This window comes from Melanostigma gelatinosum (assembly GCF_949748355.1).
Source record: "Melanostigma gelatinosum genome assembly, chromosome: 5".
Taxonomy (NCBI): domain Eukaryota; kingdom Metazoa; phylum Chordata; class Actinopteri; order Perciformes; family Zoarcidae; genus Melanostigma; species Melanostigma gelatinosum.
Genome location: NC_136638.1, coordinates 27,529,857 through 27,551,437, shown reverse-complemented (window position 1 = coordinate 27,551,437; position 21,581 = coordinate 27,529,857). Strand labels below are relative to the sequence as shown.

The following is a 21,581-nucleotide window of genomic DNA, read 5'->3' as shown; positions in this document are numbered from 1 at the left end:
AAAACCAGTCGCTGTCTGAGAAGTTGTGGCTGGTGTTGTGAAAATAGTTTAAATCAAAAGCAATAGGTTTATTTATCGAACAAAGTTATTCAGCCAACACAATTAAACATGCATGGGCTCTAATGATTTCCCTCTCAGAGGTCCACCATAAGACACGCTTAAACACATCAGCATCATCCTTAATATATGGGGTCCGCCCCTTGCTACACATTGGCCAAAGTCAAAGATGCAGGCGTGGCACGTTTGTACGTTATGACACCTGGGTGGAGGCCGTGAATGTCCATTCACCTTTGGCCCCTCCCAATAGGCGTTGGTTTCCGTCAGTGTGAGTGAGAGTTTGAGGCGAGAGGACCTGGGAAAGAGTGTGTGGAGAAAGCCGGGCTCAGCTGGGCGTTGGCCCTCGCTTGAATCTCACTGTCTATTGTGTCTTCCTTATCTTCTCTAAAGATGGCTGCCTGTTCTTATGTGACGCAGTTAAATAAGTAACCTCTCACCTGCTTCTCTCTGGCCTTGCTGTGTTGTGAGCACTGTATAAGTGGTTAATAGTGCTGCATAAGATAATGGTTATTAAAACTACAAATATACTAGTGATTAATTAAACTGTATATATAAGCTAGTTGCTGATTAAGCTGTATATAAGCTAGCTGTTGAATAAACTGTATATAAGCTAGTTGCTACTTAAAGCTGCATATAAACTAGCTGTTGATTAAGCTGTATATGAGCTAATTGCTGATTAAAACTGTATATATGCTAATTTTATCAACAAATCCCTCTCTTGACGTCTGAAGGACGTCACTTTCTTTACTTTCCTACCCTGTTCACACGCTGGTGTCTTCCTCTGCCTCTCCTGACCCTACCAGGCTGTTCTGCTCTTCCCATACTGGGTAAGCGCCATAAGGAGGGGGTGGTAATGGTTCCTTGGAGAGGGCAGTGGTGATGAGACGGCCAACCAAAGAACGAATACAGGGTATTATACAACATCCACATGAGACCGATATTGCAATGAACACACCCACTGACACTGCTATTGACAAGATCAGGTGCTTCCATTTTCCAAACATGTTTTCCATCCAATCTCCAAATGGATTGTTCACACCTGATGCTTCCTGCATTTCGTTTGACAGTGCCCTCAGACTATTCAGTGCTTTTGTGACTGAACCGTCCGGCGCAGTATTGTTGGGGATGACAGTGCAACACAGGTCTCCAAACATTGAGCAAACACCTCCTTTTTCAGCAAGCAACATGTCCAAAGCCATTCTGTTTTGTACAGTAATCAAAGAAGTAGGGGCCAGCTGCTCAGCCAGACCCTCTATTGCATCCCTAGTATGATTAGCCAAACGAAGAACATTGTAATGCACATAATTGATACGATCAACATTTTTATTCACAGTTATCCATGGAATAATACTTGCGACACTCTCAAAACCTGCTGCAATTTGGTCTACCAATTTGTATTCATTAGGCACTCCTCTGGGCACTCCGATAGCATCTATGTAAGTTGGACCTCTGTCCAGGCTGAACTCAGCTTCAGCTGCTCTTTTAGCTAAGATATGTCTGCGTCTGCGTTGGGTCAGGCTTTGTACTTTGTTTTGGTCCTGTATTATTTTGTCTCCCACTAAGGTAAGTGGCATTGCCAGCCTCACCATAGCACAGACTCCTATTGTAGATGGTGGTATGTTAGTGAATAAGCGCAGACCCCCACAGTAGTAGAATAGCCCTCCCCTAGCCCAAGAACCTATCTCTGAGCCTGGTCGTGTCATGTTGCACCAGTCTTCTGGCACACTACCTAGGTGGATTTGAGCTCTATCGTTGGTGAAATGGTAACAGACATATCTGGATCCTAGTCCTTTGTAAGCTTTGAAATAACCTACTGCAGTTTGGTTGTCTATCGGTGGGAATATGGATGCCAGAGTAGTGCAATGTGGTGGAGTAGCCATTTTAGTCATTTTTGTCATGCACGCGTATCCTGTTGGGTCAGATTCAGGATATAGTGGTGCTGGTTCGGTGAACATAGCTGGTCTAGCTGCAGCACAAGCTACACAGCCACTCATTTTGTTTTTTATAGCATTATCAACAATCCAATTTAACCATACATTGTCGCTTCCTTGTCCTGTAGCTAATTGGATCACCTGTTGGGGAGTCCATTTAGAAAAGTCTTCTGATAAGACAGTAGGTGGGTCTGGTGGTAGCGGTTGTCTGTGCGGAATTATGTTTATTTGAATTCCTACTCTCGGGTCTTTGCCTGGGACGTCCACTAATAGGGCGAACCATATTATGTTTTTTCCTGTGCTGCTTTTGGTGACGTTGTTCAGGGACAGAGATAAGGGATTGGCTGTTGCTGAAAAGTCTCGTTGGAAGTCTATTTTGTCCCATAAGGTCCTTCTCGGACTTTCCCCTCGCATTGTTGGCTTCCACCGCCCTGTGTGCTTAGTTACCGCCCCCCAGGAACGACAAAACGCTGTGGACGGGACGTTCACGTAATTCTCACATCTGTTGACTATGGCATTGTCAGCACACAAATACACAGCACGACCTCTCCATGCTCTTGGACTTCTTCCACAGTTAATCACATCACACAAATCAAAAGTAAAAACGGTTTTGCTCCCCTTGGTATAGTTTAAGGTCAGATATGCACGACACGCTTTTGGTGGTGGCTTGTATGCCGGTTCTGAGGCATCTCTTTTTTGCCTAACCTTCCCTCTCTCGAGGTCGTTTTGAGTTTTGTTCACATCCTCGCCGCTTGTTGTCAGATTGAAGCTTGGATGACTCTCAAACCTTGTCAGATTTTGCATGTTCACATCCTTGCCACTTGTTGTCAGATTGCAGCTTGGATGACTCTCAAACCCTGTCAGATTTTGCACTGCCTCTGGCAGACAGCCATAGTTTCCGCTAGTCGGTTTGTTCACTGTTTTGTCCCCCATTTTCAATCCCAAAGTCAAGAATATCACAAATGCCACACCCAAACCCAATAGGACCCACCCAGTTCTTTTACCTATCCCCATGTCTTTCCAGGTACCTGGAGTGGGATGAATCCCCTGTGGCTGGATGTCTGTTTCCCCCAACAGATTACACTCACACTCCATTTTGCGCCAGATCACCTCGGACCTCTGCTAAGGGTCTGGAACGCTCAGATGCTGGGGCACAATGTGACAGGTGGTGCCAAGGTGCTCCTGATTTACCTATGACCTGGACCGAGTGTGAAGTAACCTCCTTCACTTCGTACGGCCCTGTCCACCTGGGGTCAGTCCACTTTCTCTTGTGAACTTTGACCCTGACCCAGTCACCCACTCGGATGAGATTTTTCACTTCCTCCTGGTCAGCTGCACTGGTCCGCAGGACCTGTTTGGAGAGAGCCTCCGTGAGAGTGATTAACGCAGTCATATATGCCTTCATTTCAACTTGCTGCACATCTAAAGCAGGAATATGACTACTGTCTCTTGGAGGACCAGGCATTTGCCTCCCTGTCATTAACTCATGTGGTGAAAGATGCGTCTCATTTCCTTGTGCGCTCCTCATTGCCATTAGAGCTAATGGTAAGGCTTCAACCCATGTCAGCTTTGATGCCGCACATGTCTTTGCTATTTTTGATTTTAGCGTCTGATTTGCCCTCTCTACCAGTCCTTGTGACTGTGGATGATACACTGATCCATATCTATGTCTGATTCCTAGTCTGGCTTCCACTTCCTGCAAATGCTTATTACTGAAATGTGAACCATTATCGGACCTTATGCATCTAGGAACACCATAGCGAGGTATTAGTTCTGTTTGCAGCCACTTTATTACTGTCTGTGCGTCTTCTTTTTTAGTTGGGATTGCCTCTACCCACTTTGAGAATCTGTCAACCATTACCAAAATGTATCTTTTTCCTTGTACTCTGTTATCATGTCCCATGTCAGTAAAGTCTATGCTGATGTCTTGGAAGCAGGCTGATGGTACAGGATAAGAGCCCATAGGTGTCTTGTACGGTTTCTTCACATTGTGATCCCCACAGGTGGTGCATTCGTCGCAGAAGAGGGACACCATGCTTTCCATGCGTGGGTGCCACCACAGTGCTTCCACCCTTTGTAATGTTCCTTTCTTTCCTTCGTGCGTTGGTCCATGTGCCTCTGGTATCAGTGAGACACATAATTCTGCTGGTGATACCACTCTGCCATCATGGGATCTCCAAAGTCCACTTTCTCCTTTTGTTGCTCCTTTCCTTTGCCATTCAGACCATTCGTATGGTCCAGCCTTCTTCTGTATCTCAATCAGTGTTTCTTCAGTGATTTCGGGTTCTTGTATGGCTATTTTCAGAACCATCTGTTTTGGTCTGTATCCTCCTACTTCTTTAGCAGCTTCATCTGCCTTGTCGTTTCCCACACTTATTCTGGTCTTTGCCTTGCCATCATGTCCTTTGCATTTCATGATTGCCACTCTTTTTGGTAGCTTCATAGCTTCCACCAGTGCCATGATTTCCTTCTTGTGTTTGATGGGTGCGTCCATTGATGTTGTGTATCCTCTTCTTCGCCACATGGGCCCATCAACGTGAGCTGCTCCATGTGCGTAAGCAGAATCTGTGACGATGTTTGCAGATTTTCCTTCTGCTATTTTCAAGGCTTGTATGAGCGCTTCGACTTCTGCCAGTTGTGCTGATGCTGGTTGAGGTAGGATACCTGATGCTACTATTGTGTGTTCCATGTCTTCGAATTGTCTCACCACAGCATAGGATGCTGTGTTTCCGTCTTCTCCTTTGTAGCAACATCCATCCGTGTATAACCACATTTCTGCTCCTGGGATTGGTGTATTTCCCAGGTCTGGCCTTAGTTTGTTTTCAATGATTGCTCTTGCTTCACAGCTGTGTGGTTGATCTCCTTGCCCTTGTTGTAGTGATGACGCCATATTGATTCCTCCTGTTTCATAGACAATATGTGGTCTTGTGCATTCTCTTTGAATTTTCGATTTTCTTGCAGCTCCGAATGTGAATTCTTTGCTGAGGAGGAATGCAGCCACACCATGATGTGTGTGGATTTTCAGAGGGTGGCACATGACAATGTGGGATGTTTTCTCGATCGCCTTTGCAATTGCCGCCATGTGTCTTGTACAGGTGGATTGGCCAACTTCAACTGGGTCCAGTTTTGATGAGTGATACATGAGTACCACTCTTTCTCCCCCTTTTTTCTGATACAAAACTGCATTTACCATCCCTCCTTTTTGTTCAGAAACATCTAGGTGAAAAGGGAGTAAATAGTCTGGAGCTTGAAGAGCCGAGGCATGTGACAAAGTCTGTTTGAGTTTGGTGAACGCGTCTTCAGCGTCTTGTGTCCACACCAGTGGGGCAGAGGTGTTTCTAGTTCCTGGTTCCTTGAGCAGGCTTCTGAGACAGGTGGTGAGGTCAGTGTAGTCTGGAATGTGACTACGAGAGTAGCCTGTTAGACCCAGGAATGACAGCATATGTCCCACGGTGATAGGTCTGTCATGATGGAGAATGCTGTCTCTGTGGGCTGTGCTTACAGCCAGGCCGCTAGATGAGAGAGTGCGACCCAGGAATGTGACTTGTCTCCTACATGTTTGGACCTTGGTCTTCTTAACTTTGTAGCCTTTTGAGGCTAACAGCAGCAGCAGAGTCTCAGTGGCCTCCAGGCAGGTGGCAGAAGATGGGGCAGCAATCAGGAGGTCATCCACATATTGTATGAGGACGACACCATCCGGCACCTCTATATCAGACAAGTGTAGTCTGAGATGATGGTTGAACAAACCTGGAGAACAACGAAAGCCTTGTGGCAGGCGAGAGTAGGTGTATTGCTGGTCGTTGAATGTGAAAGCAAACAGTGTCTGTGAGTCTTTGTCCAGAGGGATGCTGAAGAAGGCGTTAGCGAGGTCAATTACTGTGAAATATGAGTGCTGTGGGCTGAGATTTGTTAAGGCAATATGTGGATCTGGAACTGGATATGACGCCGGTTGTGTGGCATCATTGATTGGTCGAAAATCTTGTACCATCCGCCAGCCTGTGTTGTTTCCGGCCTTCTGCACTGGCAATATCGCTGTATTGTATGGTGATCGAGTTTTCACCAACACTCCAGCTTGTAGCAGACCTGCAATGGTCGGGGCGATGCCTGCGATTTGTTCTGGCTTTAGTTTGTACTGTGGATGCCAGATAGGAGGTGCAAATGGATCCAACAGCGTCACCTTCACAGGTTTGACCGTTGCCAATTTTCCCACATCATAAGGGCCAGTCGTCCATAGTTTCGCAGGCACGCCGTCCAATAGAGCTTGAGTTGCAGGATGGTCAGTGCATGGTTTACCATGATGGCGTGGCAGTGGTAAATGTTCAGGTAGTGTGTGTTCTTTGGTAGAGATGATCCATCGCCACATATCTTCTTCTGTTGCCTTCAGCAGTCCTGCTGTATCTGTGTGTGTCCATGACAGAGTATGTGCTCTTTTAATCATGGGGCCGAGTCCTCTGGCCTCTTGTCCAAATCCAACCGCTAGGGTGACGTGTGGAGCAGATTCTTTGCTGAGACCATACCACTTGGTCTGATAATCATCCAATATCACTGCTGCTGCCACGCCTTCTTTTCCACAATACACATCATGACATATTATTTGTGGAGTTAGGTGTGCCATATTGATGTCCCAATCTTCAGCATATGGGCAGTCTGGATCGTCCGTGACATTCATAGTGCAGTGCACATATGGTAGAGGAGTTTTATATGGATGCAGTCTTTGGATCTGTTCTCTGTGTATGTTGAACCAGAATTGAATTGTTGGTGTGCTTGGTCCTGTGGCTAGACATCTCAGCCAGTACACTTCTTCATCCAATGATTCCACATTAATGGACGTTTGTGGCATAGATAGTATTCGCACAGGCATTGATAGTGTGCTTGCAGGGGGAGGGTCCAGTGAGACTTGGACCCCTTCGTTGTTTAGCCATATTGTTAGACCGAATTTAGTCATCAGATCGCGGCCCAGTAGGTTTACTGGGCAGTTTGGCGCTGATAGGAAGCTGTGTGACCATTGTTGACTTCCAATTTGGACATTTAAAGGTTTAGTGCACCACTGGCGTTCTGGCGCGCCTGAGACCCCAACCACTGACACATATTTAGATGACAGGACCTGTGGAGACGTGAGGCTGGAATATGTTGCCCCTGTGTCCACCAAAAATGTGTGTGCCTGTCCGTTTATTGTGCAAGTGAGAGTTGGCTCACTTGCTAGTCCAAATTTCATGATGCCGGTGCCAGGTGGTTGTGGGGTGTCCTAGTAGGGATAATAGTTATTCGCCCACTGAGCTTGTAGTGCCTGGTTGACATTTTCTCCGGAGCTAGGATCATTTTGCGGCCATTGCTCAGTGCCTCCTAGTGGCGCCTGGTATGGCTGTCCAGCTTGATTCTGGTTTCGTGGATCCTGATAGCCTCCTCTTCCTCTCTGATAATTTCCTCTTCCTCTGGGTCCTCTTCCTCTTCCACGTGTTGGGCCTTGTTGATGTGACAGGTCACGTGTGTGACAGTTACGTGAGTAGTGGCCTGGTTTTCCACAGGTGTAGCAGTAGAAAGTGCCTCCTTGGCCACCCCCTTGATCACCTCCTCTTTGTCCTCCTCTTTGGTTTTGTTGCCATGGTTGCTGCACCATTACAGGGACCACTTGTGCTGCTAGTGGTTCCAGTTGAGCCATCTGCTTCTTTTTGTCCTTTGCAATCTTTTGGGCCGTGTCCAGGTCAGACAGCTGTCTCTTCATCAGTGCCACTTGCAGTGCCTTGAGCTCCACATCTGATGCTTCTGCAGCTGTTCTGTGTTTATCATAGTGATGCAGTACATGTTCTCTCCATGCAGATTGAGTGAAGGAGGCGATGGCCACAGTGTTTTCAATCGCCTCTCTTACCTTTGCAGGCAATCCTTTGGTCACCATGCTTCTCCAGAGTGCCATTGATGTCTGAGATGCATCTGGGGATTCTCTAAATGTTGTTCTCCATACTTGCTCAGCGCGAGCTAGGAGATCTGCAGCAGGCTCCCCAGGCTTGGCCATGAAGGTTGACATTTGGCTGTGGTCTGTTGGGGTGGGGTACTCTCTTCTTAAGGCCTGATGTAGTAACAGCCTGACACCGCCTATGGGCGTGGGGTCAGGCGCGTTTGTGGTTCCTGCTACGGCTTCAAGCTTTTTCAGTGTGTGTGGGTCAGATGCTCTGGCCAGCAGGCCTCTGTAGTCACCAAGTGCCAGTTTGTGGGACTTTGTATATTTATCTAGCTCTTCTAGCCATGGCTCTGCTCCTGAGGACAGTGAAGGAAGGGCAGTCAGCAGTGTTGACATGTCCATGAAAGAGAAGGGAATAAATGCCATCTGGTGAGGGGCTGCAGCTGTTGGAGCTGGTCTGAGTGGCATCTGACGTGAGTTAGGCCCATATTGTTGTCCACTGCGCGTTGTTGATGGGGCTGTGGCATATCCGGTGAAATTTCCATTTAGCGTTAGCCTCTGTACTTCATGTGTTTGTGGCCATTTGTGTTCGTTGGCTGGCTGTGCAGCTAGTTCGATCAGCTCCTTCTCTTCCTCTGTACCAGGAACCCACAGGTCCGCTTGTGGTATAGCATATCCACTAGCCTCCATGTAAGGCGTATAGCCTGTTGCTGCATGGGCTTTTTCCAGCTGTTCGAGCTCCTCCAGTTGTTGTTCCAGGATTTGAATATCCTCTTGTGTTTCGTCTTCTTGTCTGTGTTGGTAACGGTCTCTGATTGAGTTGCTCACTCTGTGCCGAGTTTCGAGTGGGGCAGTCGATTCGAAAGCATCGAAGCGTGGCTCATTGTGTGCGTCGACAATTAGTGTAGGTGTAGTTTCAGGTCCGGGTGTGTTTCGCAGCCCTAGGGCGCTCAGTTGAGTCATCAGGTATCCCACAGTCTTCTCAACTTGCTTCGCTCTTTTTCTTCTCTCTTTTTCCTCTACTGAGACAGGTATCTGCAGCTCTCCTTCATCTACTGCGAAGATGCCTTTCAGGAACCCCTTTGATACTGGTCTTACTGGAGCCTGAATGAAAGGGTTATTTGTGGGCACATAATCGGGAGGGGGAGGTGGGAGATCCGGGTGCAGTTGGCTTTGTTCATGTTCATGCATGTCTTTGTGTTGCGGTGGCAGGTCAGGATACAGGTTGCTTTGTTCATGCTTGGGCTTGTCATTGTCGATAGGGGTGAATGGGTTGTCGGCATATGAGGGAGGGGCAGTGGATGAGGGTGTTAGGGCCGGAAACATGCCTCCGCTGTGTTTGGCGGCCTCTAGTGGTGAACGTGCTGCTTCAGCATCCAGCTCCATTGCGTTCCATGGCTCTTTGCCAACCCGCTCCATCCATCTCTTCTCGATTCCAGTGAGAATCAGCTTGCTGCCCATCCTGTTGTTATCAAAATCGAAGCACCGTTTAAGATAAGGCCAGACGCCTTTTTCTGCAGCTGCGTTGTTTCTTGCTGTTCTTTTTCCCATGTTTAGATATCTTGGATTTCTGTCCTGCCATTCGTTCTTCTTCTCTTCACAGTGTCTCATCACTTCCCTGTTCATCTGTTGTACCATCTCTTCTGAAGGGGAACAATTCAGCCGTTCTCCATCCCAAATGGCTTTATCTTTCCATCTTTTTATCAATCGTTGGTAGGCGTGTTGTTCCACTGGCCAAAGTTTGCTTCGTCCATTAATCCTGCTCTGTTCCTGGACAGCATTCTCCAAGATGCTCAGATAAGAGGAGAATTTCTCCGCCATGATGGGTGTTTCTGTAACATGCAATGAGAGTCTGAAATCAGTATTCCCAAATGTCCACACGATGGAGCCAAAACTCCTGTCCATTGTTCCTGTTGCAGTTCTTGAATAGGCCACAGAAAAGCCAACATGCAGGACAAATGTTTTTTTTTTTTCAAAAGCACCAGCAGAGGGAGCCAACGCTCCTCCCAAGTTTCCTGGTGTCTGGTTGAACTCAAATCAATGTCATTCACACTGCTGCATGTCTTAAAACCTGCTTTTCTCTGTAATATGTGTGTGTGTGAAATGATGATCTATTTTAGTATTAACACTTTATGGTGAAGAGGACGAAAACAGTACAGTTATAGAGTTATTTCGAAGTCTCTGTGTGAATGGACACAAAAGCTCGTCCATTATACTAATGTGGCAATTTTCAGCCATAATCTTATGGTTTTAGCAAGCATTACCGTGCAGAGGTCACTGATCTTTATTCTGTTGTACGAGAGAATGACGGAGTGCTTCTCTCGGCGTTTTAAACCTTCATACAGTGACCTCACAACTCCGCATATAAGCATTACAAGTATTACGCATATTATTTAACAGTGTATGAATATATATTATTTACAAATCTGCCTATATACCCCTGCTAGGTGTGAAATGCTATGTTTTAATTACTCAAGCAATGGCTTGTAACTAAATATTTTATAAGGCAGAGAGAGAGTGTTAACCTTGCCCCCACCTTTTTAAATATCTTCCGCTAACTGTCTTTGTAACTGTCTTTGTAAGTAGACACAAATCAAGGCCGCGTCTGTATTTTTTTATCAGGAGTAGTCAAATCCTCCCTAATATTCCCACCGCCAGTCTTGACTAAATGAATAGAAGATTTGTAGCAGCTGTTAACCTTGTATATTCATACTTTTAGCGACTGTCTGGCTGGAACAATAGAAGCTGTGTATTAGCTTTTAAAACTTTTTTTTTTTTTTTTTTTTTTTCTTCCTGGTAGCATTCCTGGACTGCTGTGTTTCCGCATTACACTTTGCTAACGATCCCTAAGGAACACAATTTTCCAATAAATTTAACTATGCCAGTAAAACTGACACTTATATTAGCCCTCAGCTGTCTCTCAGCATATTCTAGTGATTTATGTGTGTGTGTGAATGTAACAGTCGTGTATAATGTGTGTTTTCCCTACTCTGGACACCAACCTTTGAAACAACACACCAACATTTTCAAACACCAAGCACGGCCTCAGCTGGCTGTCTCTAACGCACAAAGAAACTCAGAAACAGCATAAACTCTGAACCAGGTCTCAGCGCTTACATATATGCTCCTAATAATCGCACTCATTTAAACGAAATCGAATCCATACACAGCCGTGGTTATGTACGCTTCAAACATGCACTTTCATTCAAACAAAATTGCAACACACTGCCATTTTTAAATGCGCAGAGATCACCAATGCGGTAAAGGAATATCTTTAGAAACACAGTCAAACAAATAAACAAAAGTTAAAACGTACAGCTCAGCAAATAGTCACCCGCATTCATACTAGATAATCAAAACACACGCTGCCGTGTCTATAAGCATAAATCAGTCACAAGCACGGAGTCACCCGCATTCCTACTAGATAATCAAAACACACGCTGCCGTCTCTTTAAGCATAAATCAGTCACAAACACGGAGTTGTAGAAGAGATGTACAGCTCTTTTTACACACTCATCACATTCCATCAGCAAGCTTTTTTCTCAACCTCATCAAACAGACTGGAGCGCTACTGATCGTTCGATCACAACGCAAATGACAAACAGCTTTTTAGCAACCAAAAAACAGTCAGATTATAAAGGATTCTTTCCCTATTCCGTGACAGCTAATCCACTTTATCAAACTAAACAAACAGACACCTCTTGGACGCCTGCGCAAATGACAACTGCTTCTCAGCAAACAAACACAGTAAACACCAATTAAAACCAAATTTGAAATGCGCACAATTCACAAATACGGTCTAGCACGTAAGTAATACTTTTACAAATGCAGTGAAACAATGAACACACATTAGAACATACACGGCTGTCTCTTTAAATGTAAATCAGTCAGAAGCACGGCCTTCGGATGAACTGACTCTTTTTTTTTTTTTTTTTTTAGACACACATTTATCAGAAACGCATTGTAACAGCAATTTGTCTTTTATCTCGATCTCATCAAACAGACTGTGTACCGCTGATCTCTCGACCACGATACAAATGAAAAACAAATGCTTTTTCAGCAAACAATCAGTCAGATTATAATAATTTCTGTCCCTATCTTACACACATATCAAAGAGCTCTGCTTCTTTAATACATCACAACGGCCGCTGCTTTTTGTCAAAAACAATGTTACAGCCGGGAGCTGATCCCGGACCTACCGCGTCGAAGACTGATATTTTAACCACTACTCCATCAGGGTAGAACGTAAATAATACAATTTAACTGCTTTTTTATCCTAGGTCATCTCTGGACCTGTACACGTTCTGGCCATTTTCATTAATCTCGTCCGTTATTAACAACACACCGATATAATCAACTTCTGTGCTCTCGTCCAGAAACTCCGTCGAGGAAACTCTAATCAGAGTAACACTATTTTTTACTGAATCGCTACACACGAGTTGATGTCCGAAGACTCGATGCTCTTAATACGGGAATCCCGCAGTCAGTTTTCTCCATACAGTTTATCAATGACATCAATGACATATACATATATCCCCGTCATGTTATGCAATTTCTTCGTAGCCCAAAACATCCCATAAGTACGTTAGAAATCACGCCTTTTGCAACATGAATTTGAGTGTTCAGCGTGGAGCGCGTGTCTGCGAGCAAATGCGTTACACGGCTCACAGCACCTCACATCTACGCTATCACAAATGCGTCATTTCTCGCCGTTATTTGACGTTTTCTGATGGGCACATTCATACATATTCACAAACCCCCAAATGGCTGTATAACAACTCTGTTGCTGTGTGTTTAATCTTTACCATATTCTATACTAAGCAAATACTTACAGTTCGGACAGTCTGAGCACATTTTAGAATATTTCTATGAATACAATGTTGCAGAATTCAGTTAAATAGGTCTCTGCATACCTTGAGATGTGCACCGGTGCGTCTCAGACCCCCCGACTGCAATTTCGCTCCGATGGCAATTATCGGGTTCCCAGCCTCGAAGGGAGTGTTACGCCGTTATCTGGAATCAAAAGGAGAGGCCTGTTAACATTCTAACCTGAAGCTCTGTATCGTATCAGATCACGTCGGGGTCACCACTTTGTTGTGAAAAAATGTGCTGTAGCTGTTTTTCACACTTTAGAGCAGGTTTAAGAATGAAACAGAAGCTCTCAGAGGCGTATAGTTTAAATCAAAAGCAATAGGTTTATTTATCGAACAAAGTTATTCAGCCAACACAATTAAACATGCATGGGCTCTAATGATTTCCCTCTCAGAGGTCCACCATAAGACACGCTTAAACACATCAGCATCATCCTTAATATATGGGGTCCGCCCCTTGCTACACATTGGCCAAAGTCAAAGATGCAGGCGTGGCACGTTTGTACGTTATGACACCTGGGTGGAGGCCGTGAATGTCCATTCACCTTTGGCCCCTCCCAATAGGCGTTGGTTTCCGTCAGTGTGAGTGAGAGTTTGAGGCGAGAGGACCTGGGAAAGAGTGTGTGGAGAAAGCCGGGCTCAGCTGGGCGTTGGCCCTCGCTTGAATCTCACTGTCTATTGTGTCTTCCTTATCTTCTCTAAAGATGGCTGCCTGTTCTTATGTGACGCAGTTAAATAAGTAACCTCTCACCTGCTTCTCTCTGGCCTTGCTGTGTTGTGAGCACTGTATAAGTGGTTAATAGTGCTGCATAAGATAATGGTTATTAAAACTACAAATATACTAGTGATTAATTAAACTGTATATATAAGCTAGTTGCTGATTAAGCTGTATATAAGCTAGCTGTTGAATAAACTGTATATAAGCTAGTTGCTACTTAAAGCTGCATATAAACTAGCTGTTGATTAAGCTGTATATGAGCTAATTGCTGATTAAAACTGTATATATGCTAATTTTATCAACAGTGGTACACGGCTTTATTCCTGTTTCAGCGCTCTCCCCGCTCGCTCACTCTTTCTCTTCCTTACACACACACACACTCATATCACATGTCGATCAAAGTGACAGGAATAAGACATTTATATCCACTGCAGTATTCTTTGTAAAGAATTGAAAATACATCAAATACTAATAAAAAGAAAAAGGAGGACAAACACATAAAGCTCTTATTCTGCTGAAATCTCTTTGAATAAGTCCTGAATCCGATTGATGTAATGTTCATGTTGACTGACAGGCTGAAGACACTTGATATGATCGTGAAAGATTTACATTTAGAAAGATTTGACTACAGCCTGTATTATCTTGTTCTTACTTCGGTATTTAACAATAACATTCTCTGATTCCAACTCAATAATTCACTTAAAGATGTATAATAAATGAGAGTTGGTAGAATATTTACAGAATACATTGTACCTCTTTCACCACAAAGCTCTCAGACTCGCTATCCTTCACACAAAACCTCAATCACCATATTTCCCTTTGTCACCCCTCTCTCTCTCTCTCTCTCTCTCTCTCTCTCTCTCTCTCGCTCTCTCTCTCGCTCTCTCTCTCTCTCTCTATGAACAGGTTTACACTGTTTCTTATGAGTATGATTGCCAGCGCTCTCTCTCTCTCTCTCTCTCTCTCTCCCCCTCTCTCTCTCTCTCTCTCTCTCTCTATAGCTGTCACTCATTCTCTCCTCCCCATCTATCGCTGTTCCCTTAAAGGAACACCCATTTTGAATGTTATCAGCCCTTCTAATGGCCGTTGTCAGTCATAATCACTACTATTCTAATGCTTCAGACGGGCCAAACCAAACCTACCTGCATGTTGTGAAACGGTTTCACTTTTAAACTTGTGGTTAATGTTGTGAATTGAAACAAAACAACTTGTTTGGGCAACAAAAGTACTTGGAAAAAAGTTGAACTTATGTTAAATTAACTGAATTTATGTATGTAGGCTAAGTTTAATTTTGTATGTAAGAACGGTGTTAAGATAAGTTGACATTGACTTTTAGTTTCACACGGGACACAAACAGCGGTCTCCTGTGTGAACGTCTTGTGTTTGTTTGACTCATTCGTCCATCCCGTCCTACTTCCTGGTTGGACATTCATTTGAATGTGGGCAGTTTGTAAAGGCTGCGGCGGCAGAGACCGCAGAAAGATAAAACAGAATAAACGTATGAGCCAGCTTGAGCTTCATTTAGCCGTGAACCTTAATCTTCCCCTGATCTTACAGTTTTATTTGCCTAAAACTCACCAAAGGTTTTGGTTGCGAAAACCATTGTTGTCCTGTTTCTTCTTCTCTTCTACCTCCTCTTTCTATAGATAGTCACTGCAAAGCTGTATGTTTGCAGCTTTAATGGTCGTTCAAGGCTCAACCAACAAGAGAAAGAAAAAGTAGACAATAATTCTGCCATGCGAGTGTCAATTATTGCATAATTTGACCTTTATTTGAAAGTAAGCATGGACTTCATTATATCTGCGCTGCATATCTGCAGCTGTACACAGTCAGCACTCTTAACCCGGCACTATTTTAGTCTCACAATTCTGGTCTGAGAGCAGAACACCACCCTTCTTTCTGGGTGTTTAATTGCTGCAATTTGTCTTGATGACACATAAATGTCGTTTCGTCAAACTGGTTGAATCGGTGACGTGCAGCTTCAGTGTGTGATTTCATTTGAGAAACAGGTTTTTTATTTTGTTCATACAAAACTCTGCATCATATTGCAGCTGTAGCAGACCAGGTTTAATTGCATCAGTGTGGAAACGGTCAAACGTCTCATTTAGCAAAATCACCTCAGGATCCAGAGAGACGTCGTAAATTGATTTTGATCCCACGCTGCTGGTGGTGCTGCTGCTGGTGCTGGTGGTGCTGCTGCTGGTGCTGGTGGTGGTGCTGCTGCTGGTGCTGCTGCTGCTGGTGGTGCTGCTGCTGCTGCTGGTGGTGGTGCTGCTGCTGCTGGTGCTGCTGCTGCTGCTGCTGGTGTCTGAGCTTATTTTGAGGCCACACAGTAAAAACAGCATCTTTCTCTCTCAACGCGATGTTGTCTGAGCTGAGCAGATGTGCTGCCATAATGTGCGAGCCTCCGTAACCTCCTACCTCTCCTCCCTACCTGAGCGGCATCCAGGGAGCCGGCAGGATGTTATGACAGGTGTGGAATTAGAATATTGCCGCCGCTGGTTCTCTAGTTTTTCTTCTTGTTGTTGTTGGAGGAGGAGGAGGAAGAAGAAGAGGGGGAAGAAGATTGCAGTCTTTCATGCGTGGTTTACTGCCTGAGTTTAATATATGCTGAAATGAGTGCGGAATTGTGTAAGTACAGCGTTTCCTCTGTTAATGGTTTCATAGCAGCGCGGCGGTGGTGGATCAGAAAATGTCTGGGCAGCACTGAACGGTCCAACGGCCTTATGTCAGGATATTAAACCATGAGTGTGAACCTACAGACGTCCTGCAGCTCTTTCCCTCCGTCCTCAGGAGGCGTTCAGTAGAAAGCCGCGTCAGCATCAACATGTCCATCCATTCACTCATTCCCTGATATCATTTATTTGCAACCGCAGCTTACTTCCCCCTCATTTGAATCCAAGTGTGCTGCACCGTCCATCGCCCCTCTCAGTTTATTGCACTAGATGTGCATCCATCTGCAGCCATGAGGAGCCTCTGACCCATGAAACTGACGTTTTATGGGCTGGATGACATCCACAAGATGAGCAGTTCTCCCATGAAACAATCTGTTGGCAAACAATTGGCTTCCAAGGGATTTTTCAAAATAAAATATCAATGTGTTCAACAGACAAACTAGGGGTCGTGTTGAATGTGGGTGTTTTTGCATTCAGTTAGAGCAGCTGATGTAGTTTATGGAGTGACCGTTTTTGCACTCTTTATGAATGAATGAATGAATTTTATTTATATGGCGCTTTTCACAGACAGTAGTATCACAAAGTGCTTAACAGAGCAGACATTTAAAAGCATAAAAAACACAATGTGACCCAAGGGTCAATAAATTATCTACACAGAGAAAATTAAAAAATTAAAGAATAAAATAAAAAATAAAATAAAAATGTAAAACATATTTTAAGAGCAGGTTTAGGACATGGGTTTACTTTTACACAAACACCAGCCTAAACAGGTGGGTTTTTAGCTGGCTTTTAAAAGTATTCACAGTATCTGCGAGGCGCAGCGTTGCAGGCAGAGCATTCCAGAGCCTCTGGGCCACTGCCTCAAAGGCTCGGTCACCACGGCTCTTACATTGTGTGCGTGGGACAGAAGACCTAGAGCGTTTGACCTGAGAGTGCGGGCGGGTGAATAGGGGCGAAGTAGATCAGCTACATAAGACGGAGCCTGACCGTGAAGTGCTCTGTAAGTGATGGTGAGAATTTTAAAGTGTATCCTAGATGCTACAGGAAGCCAGTGGAGAGATCGGAGTACGGGGGTAATGTGAGACTGTCGATTTGTCCTGGTGAGTAATCTGGCGGCAGCGTTTTGGATGACCTGCAGACGGTTAAGAGCAGATACACTGAGTGATGTGAAAAGTGAGTTACAGTAGTCAATGCGTGAAGAGATAAATGTGTGTATGATCATTTCTGATCATACACGCTGTTACGTTACGCTGTTACGTTACGCTGTTACGTTACGCTGTTACGTTACGCTGTTACGTTAAGCTGTTACGTTACGCTGTTACGTTACGCTGTTACGTTACGCTGTTACGTTACGCTGTTACGTTACCTTGTTACGGTACATTGTTACATTGTTACGTTACGCTGTTGCGTTACGCTGTTGCGTTACGCTGTTGCGTTACGCTGTTGCGTTACGCTGTTGCGTTACGCTGTTACGTTACGCTGTTATGTTACGCTGTTACGTTACGGTTTTCTATTACGTTGTTAAGTTACCTTGTTAAGTTGTTACATTACATTGTTACGTTACGTTGTTACGTTACGGTGTTACGTTACGGTGTTACGTTATGGTGTTACTTTACGGTGTTACGTTACGTTGTTACGTTACGTTACGTTGTTACGTTGTTACGTTACAGTGTTACATTGTTACATTGTTACGTTGTTACATTGTTACGTTGTTACGTTGTTACATTGTTACATTGTTACGTTGTTACATTGTTACGTTACGTTGTTATGGTACGTTGTTACATTGTTACGTTACGTTGTTACATTGTTACGTTATTACATTGTTACGTTATTACATTGTTACGTTATTACGTTACATTGTTACATTATTACTTTACATTGTTACATTATTACGTTACATTGTTACGTTGTTACGTTACGTTGTTACGTTACGTTGTTACGTTACGTTGTTACGTTACGTTGTTACATTACGTTACGTATCCCCTCGTCTCTCCATCGACAGACGCTCCTCATCTCTGCACCATTTCAGTTTCTTTATCATATTCTCCAGCAGAAGGAATGGCGACTCCTTCCCGGAAAGGTCGAGCTCATTTGTGTCATGTGAGATATTCAGTCGAATACATAGTGATGAACGGCGAATGGGTCTCACTGAAGTTGATTGCCATGTGACTGCTTCACACACACACACATGCAGCCCTGTGGCTGATTGCTCCTGTAAATGCCACCCGCTGGGGCTGCTGGCATGGCCGTGCATCGCCCCCGCAATGTTTTTCTGCTATGCCAGGCAGTCTAATGATGGCTCCAGCCTGGCCGAAGTGTCCGAGCTCCATGCTCTGAGAATAATTGACAATTACGAGGAATGTAGGGACGAGCTAAATGCCACACCATGCTGAATATAGACACTCCATCTCAGATTGTGAAGCGGGGAATGGAGATCAGACGGCGGAGGTTTTACAATAAAGCTCTGAGGGAGCAACAGTTAATATTGTATACCTGGAAACAGCCCTTAATTCCAAGTTCTGACCCTCAAAGCAACCATTGGAAGGGATGATGGGGGAGCACACACAATGTCTGCTACCGCTTGAAAAATGATGCCTTTAGTCTTTTGTTGAAACACTTCCCTGTCCTTGGGTGACCTGTTGCAGTTTTGGGACTGACTGTCAAGGTGTTATATAGTGTTCTTTATCATCTATCATCATTTAAAGCTGGAGTAGGCCTCTTTGACCACTGTAACACATTTTACTGTGAATATGACAGTGAAATACTGGCAGCAACAACATTTACGGAATATCTTAAGTTTCACAAGAATAAAGCATCTCACTGTAAACAAAGCATACAGTAATACGTTGTAATATTTAAAAAATTACAGAATGTTACACCAACAGAAAACTACAATTTCAACTGTATGAGACAAAAACAGTCACTTATTGTCATCAACATGTACAGTAATTTGCCAGCAGTAAGCAGTAAATTACTGTGAAAAGAAACACTTGATCGTTCGGATCATGGCAGCAAGCATTGTGACTCCCAGAATGCATTGCTTTCACAGCAATATAAGCATATTGTAGCATATTTTGAAAGTATCCAACTGAATAAATCCCAGCCCCTCCCGTCAGGCCTTCCTCCAAAGCCACTCCCCCAAAACACATGACTTCTGCTGGAGGACGAGTCCGCGAGCAACGTGATCTCATCCATACTCATCATAATGCAGCTTGGCAGACCTGTAGATGTATCGATCTTTCAGTTAAAGAGTGGAGGCTGGAGGTTTTATAGCCGCATGGTGGAAGTTCATCACTGCGCTACAGTCTGGATTTAACCTCCATCGACTCAGATTCCATCTGGATGAAACCTTTCAAATCCGAGACTGAACTCTGGATCTTTGATTTGGATCAGTAAAGTCAAAAAGTGATGCCGTTCTCCTCACTCAGAGGTCATCCTTACTGAATAGTAACTAGCAACAGAAGTCAGACGGCGGCTTTACACTCTGTATCTTACGCGACCACAGTTTCACAAGCATGTGAAGAACTACGGTGGCCTTCAGGTGACATAAAACATGAAACGCCTCTACGTCACTCCTCGACATTCCAAATATGGTAATTTCCGTTCACTGGTTGCAAAAAGTCAAGATGGCGACGGGCAAAGCGTCGAACTCGAGGCTTTATAACAGCAGTCCACAAACCAATGGGTGACTACGCTCACTTCTTATATAGTCTGTGGTCAATGGTTTGCAAACAGCACCAAGGATTCCTCCCCTCATACAAGAAAGTAGGATGGCGTTCGTCAATGAGGAAGGACGTGAGATTGCCCAAAAACAAGAAACAACAGCCACACACTGTTGTTCTGCAGCTGACTGATAGTATCCGCTGTGCCTCAGAAATCCATCCTCCTCATTGTTAAAACAGCTCTGTTCTTTGAAGGCTCTGTGACTTGTGTCTTTGAGAACCAGCCTTCTATCTCCTGTCTATCTGTCCCTCCGACTGTCCTCCCACTCTATCTCTCCATCTCGCTGTTAAGACTGAAGCGGGAGCAGCAGCCCGATGGCCTTCAGCTGCCCTCCAGCTTCGTACCAGGCCAACTCTCCACACATCCGCCTGCCTGTCTGCGTATCCCTCTATTTCTGCCAACTTCCCTTTTTTCTGTGTGGTTTTTACTTTTTTGTTTTGCTTAATAAAAGTGCTTCATCAATCAAACCACACAAGCCTTCAAGAAAGAGTAGAGAAACGAGAACAGAGAGCTAAAAGGCCGAGGAGGATCTGAGGCTGCGCAGCGGCTCATAGGCGTGAAAAAAGATCGCATGTGGCTCAGTAAAATCTCCGACATGCGCATGAAGGAGAAAATGACATATGGAGGACGACCCATAACCACCTGCTCATCCAACCGCGCAATCCTGTCCATCTCTCCATCTCTCCATCTGCCGGTATCGGTCGATCCACTCTCCCGTGTGGAGATACGCCATCTCGAGTCAGCGGTGCAGTGACCCTCCATGAGAGCCTTTCTCTTTTTCTTTTCCTCCAATATCATTCTGAATATCTGTCCGGTTGCGTAGCTTTGCAAGTCATCTTGACAAACTATGAAATACATCGACGTATCCTCGTACAACAGTTCCTAGGATACCTTACGAAGAGATACTCTTTATTTTGTGATTTCTGCTCGTTACATGCATCCTGTATTTCCTCACAGGGAACTCGGAAAAGATCGTGAAATACTGAATTACATCCTAAATGAACCGAAATAAGACTTCTCCTGATAGATCCCTTTTTGTTTTGATAGGCGCCCATGTGGCTGCTGCATTGCATTCTGGTCCTTTCCCTGCTCCTGTGCGTGTAGAAATATTCCTGATTGTTTCTTCTTCTCTGTAATGAGTCACAATGTGTGATTTGTTTCTGGGCTCTCAACCACCCTTCCGTTAGCCAGCGAACAGATGTAGCTGTAACATCTTGACGTGGTCTGTCCTCTGCGTCTCCTCTCAGGACTACCGAGTGAACATCTTCCTGAGACAGCAGTGGAACGACCCTCGGCTGGCCTACAGCGAGTACCCCGAGGACTCGCTGGACCTCGACCCCTCGATGTTGGAATCCATCTGGAAACCCGATTTGTTCTTCGCCAACGAGAAGGGGGCCAACTTCCACGAGGTCACCACCGACAACAAGCTGCTACGCATCTCTAAAAACGGCAACGTGCTGTACAGCATACGGTGAGTGGAGGACAGTGTTGATTATGAGAGTGAATACTGCGGCGTGGACACACCGTAACAATCTCCTGCTCACATCCAGACTATCTCATTAACAGTGCATAGAATTAACTTACAGCCGCTGTGAAACGCTTAGTGCCGCGACGCTGGTGGACTAAAGCTGTTCAATGATCATTTAGAAGAGATATAACCGGAATGTAAAAGTTTAGAGTCGCAGAGAGGAAGGAGGAAGGGAATGCATC

At 44.8% G+C, this 21,581-nt stretch overlaps 2 protein-coding genes across 3 annotated transcripts in view; one reads left to right on the top strand and one right to left on the bottom strand.

Moving 5' to 3' along the window:
- The window catches only part of LOC306777570 (uncharacterized protein), a gene marked incomplete at its 3' end in the record, with an annotated part of 15,433 nt that extends 1,662 nt beyond the window's left edge, over positions 1 to 13,771 (bottom strand). Inside the window, exons 1-2 of the mRNA XM_079268733.1 lie at positions 12,798 to 13,771; positions 7,329 to 9,716 (exon numbers count right to left, since the gene is read on the bottom strand). Coding sequence (XP_079124859.1) covers positions 7,329 to 9,705 — 2,377 coding nt within the window. The 5' untranslated portion in view covers positions 9,706 to 9,716; positions 12,798 to 13,771. The remainder of the gene's footprint in view (positions 1 to 7,328; positions 9,717 to 12,797) is intronic.
- glra1 (glycine receptor, alpha 1) overlaps positions 1 to 21,581 on the top strand; it is a gene marked incomplete at its 5' end in the record, with an annotated part of 79,564 nt that overhangs the window by 29,602 nt on the left and 28,381 nt on the right. The window contains one exon of one of the 2 annotated variants that reach the window (XM_079268664.1): positions 21,059 to 21,342. In XM_079268664.1, coding sequence (XP_079124790.1) covers positions 21,059 to 21,342 — 284 coding nt within the window. The remainder of the gene's footprint in view (positions 1 to 21,058; positions 21,343 to 21,581) is intronic. The other variant, XM_079268665.1, reaches the window with a different exon arrangement.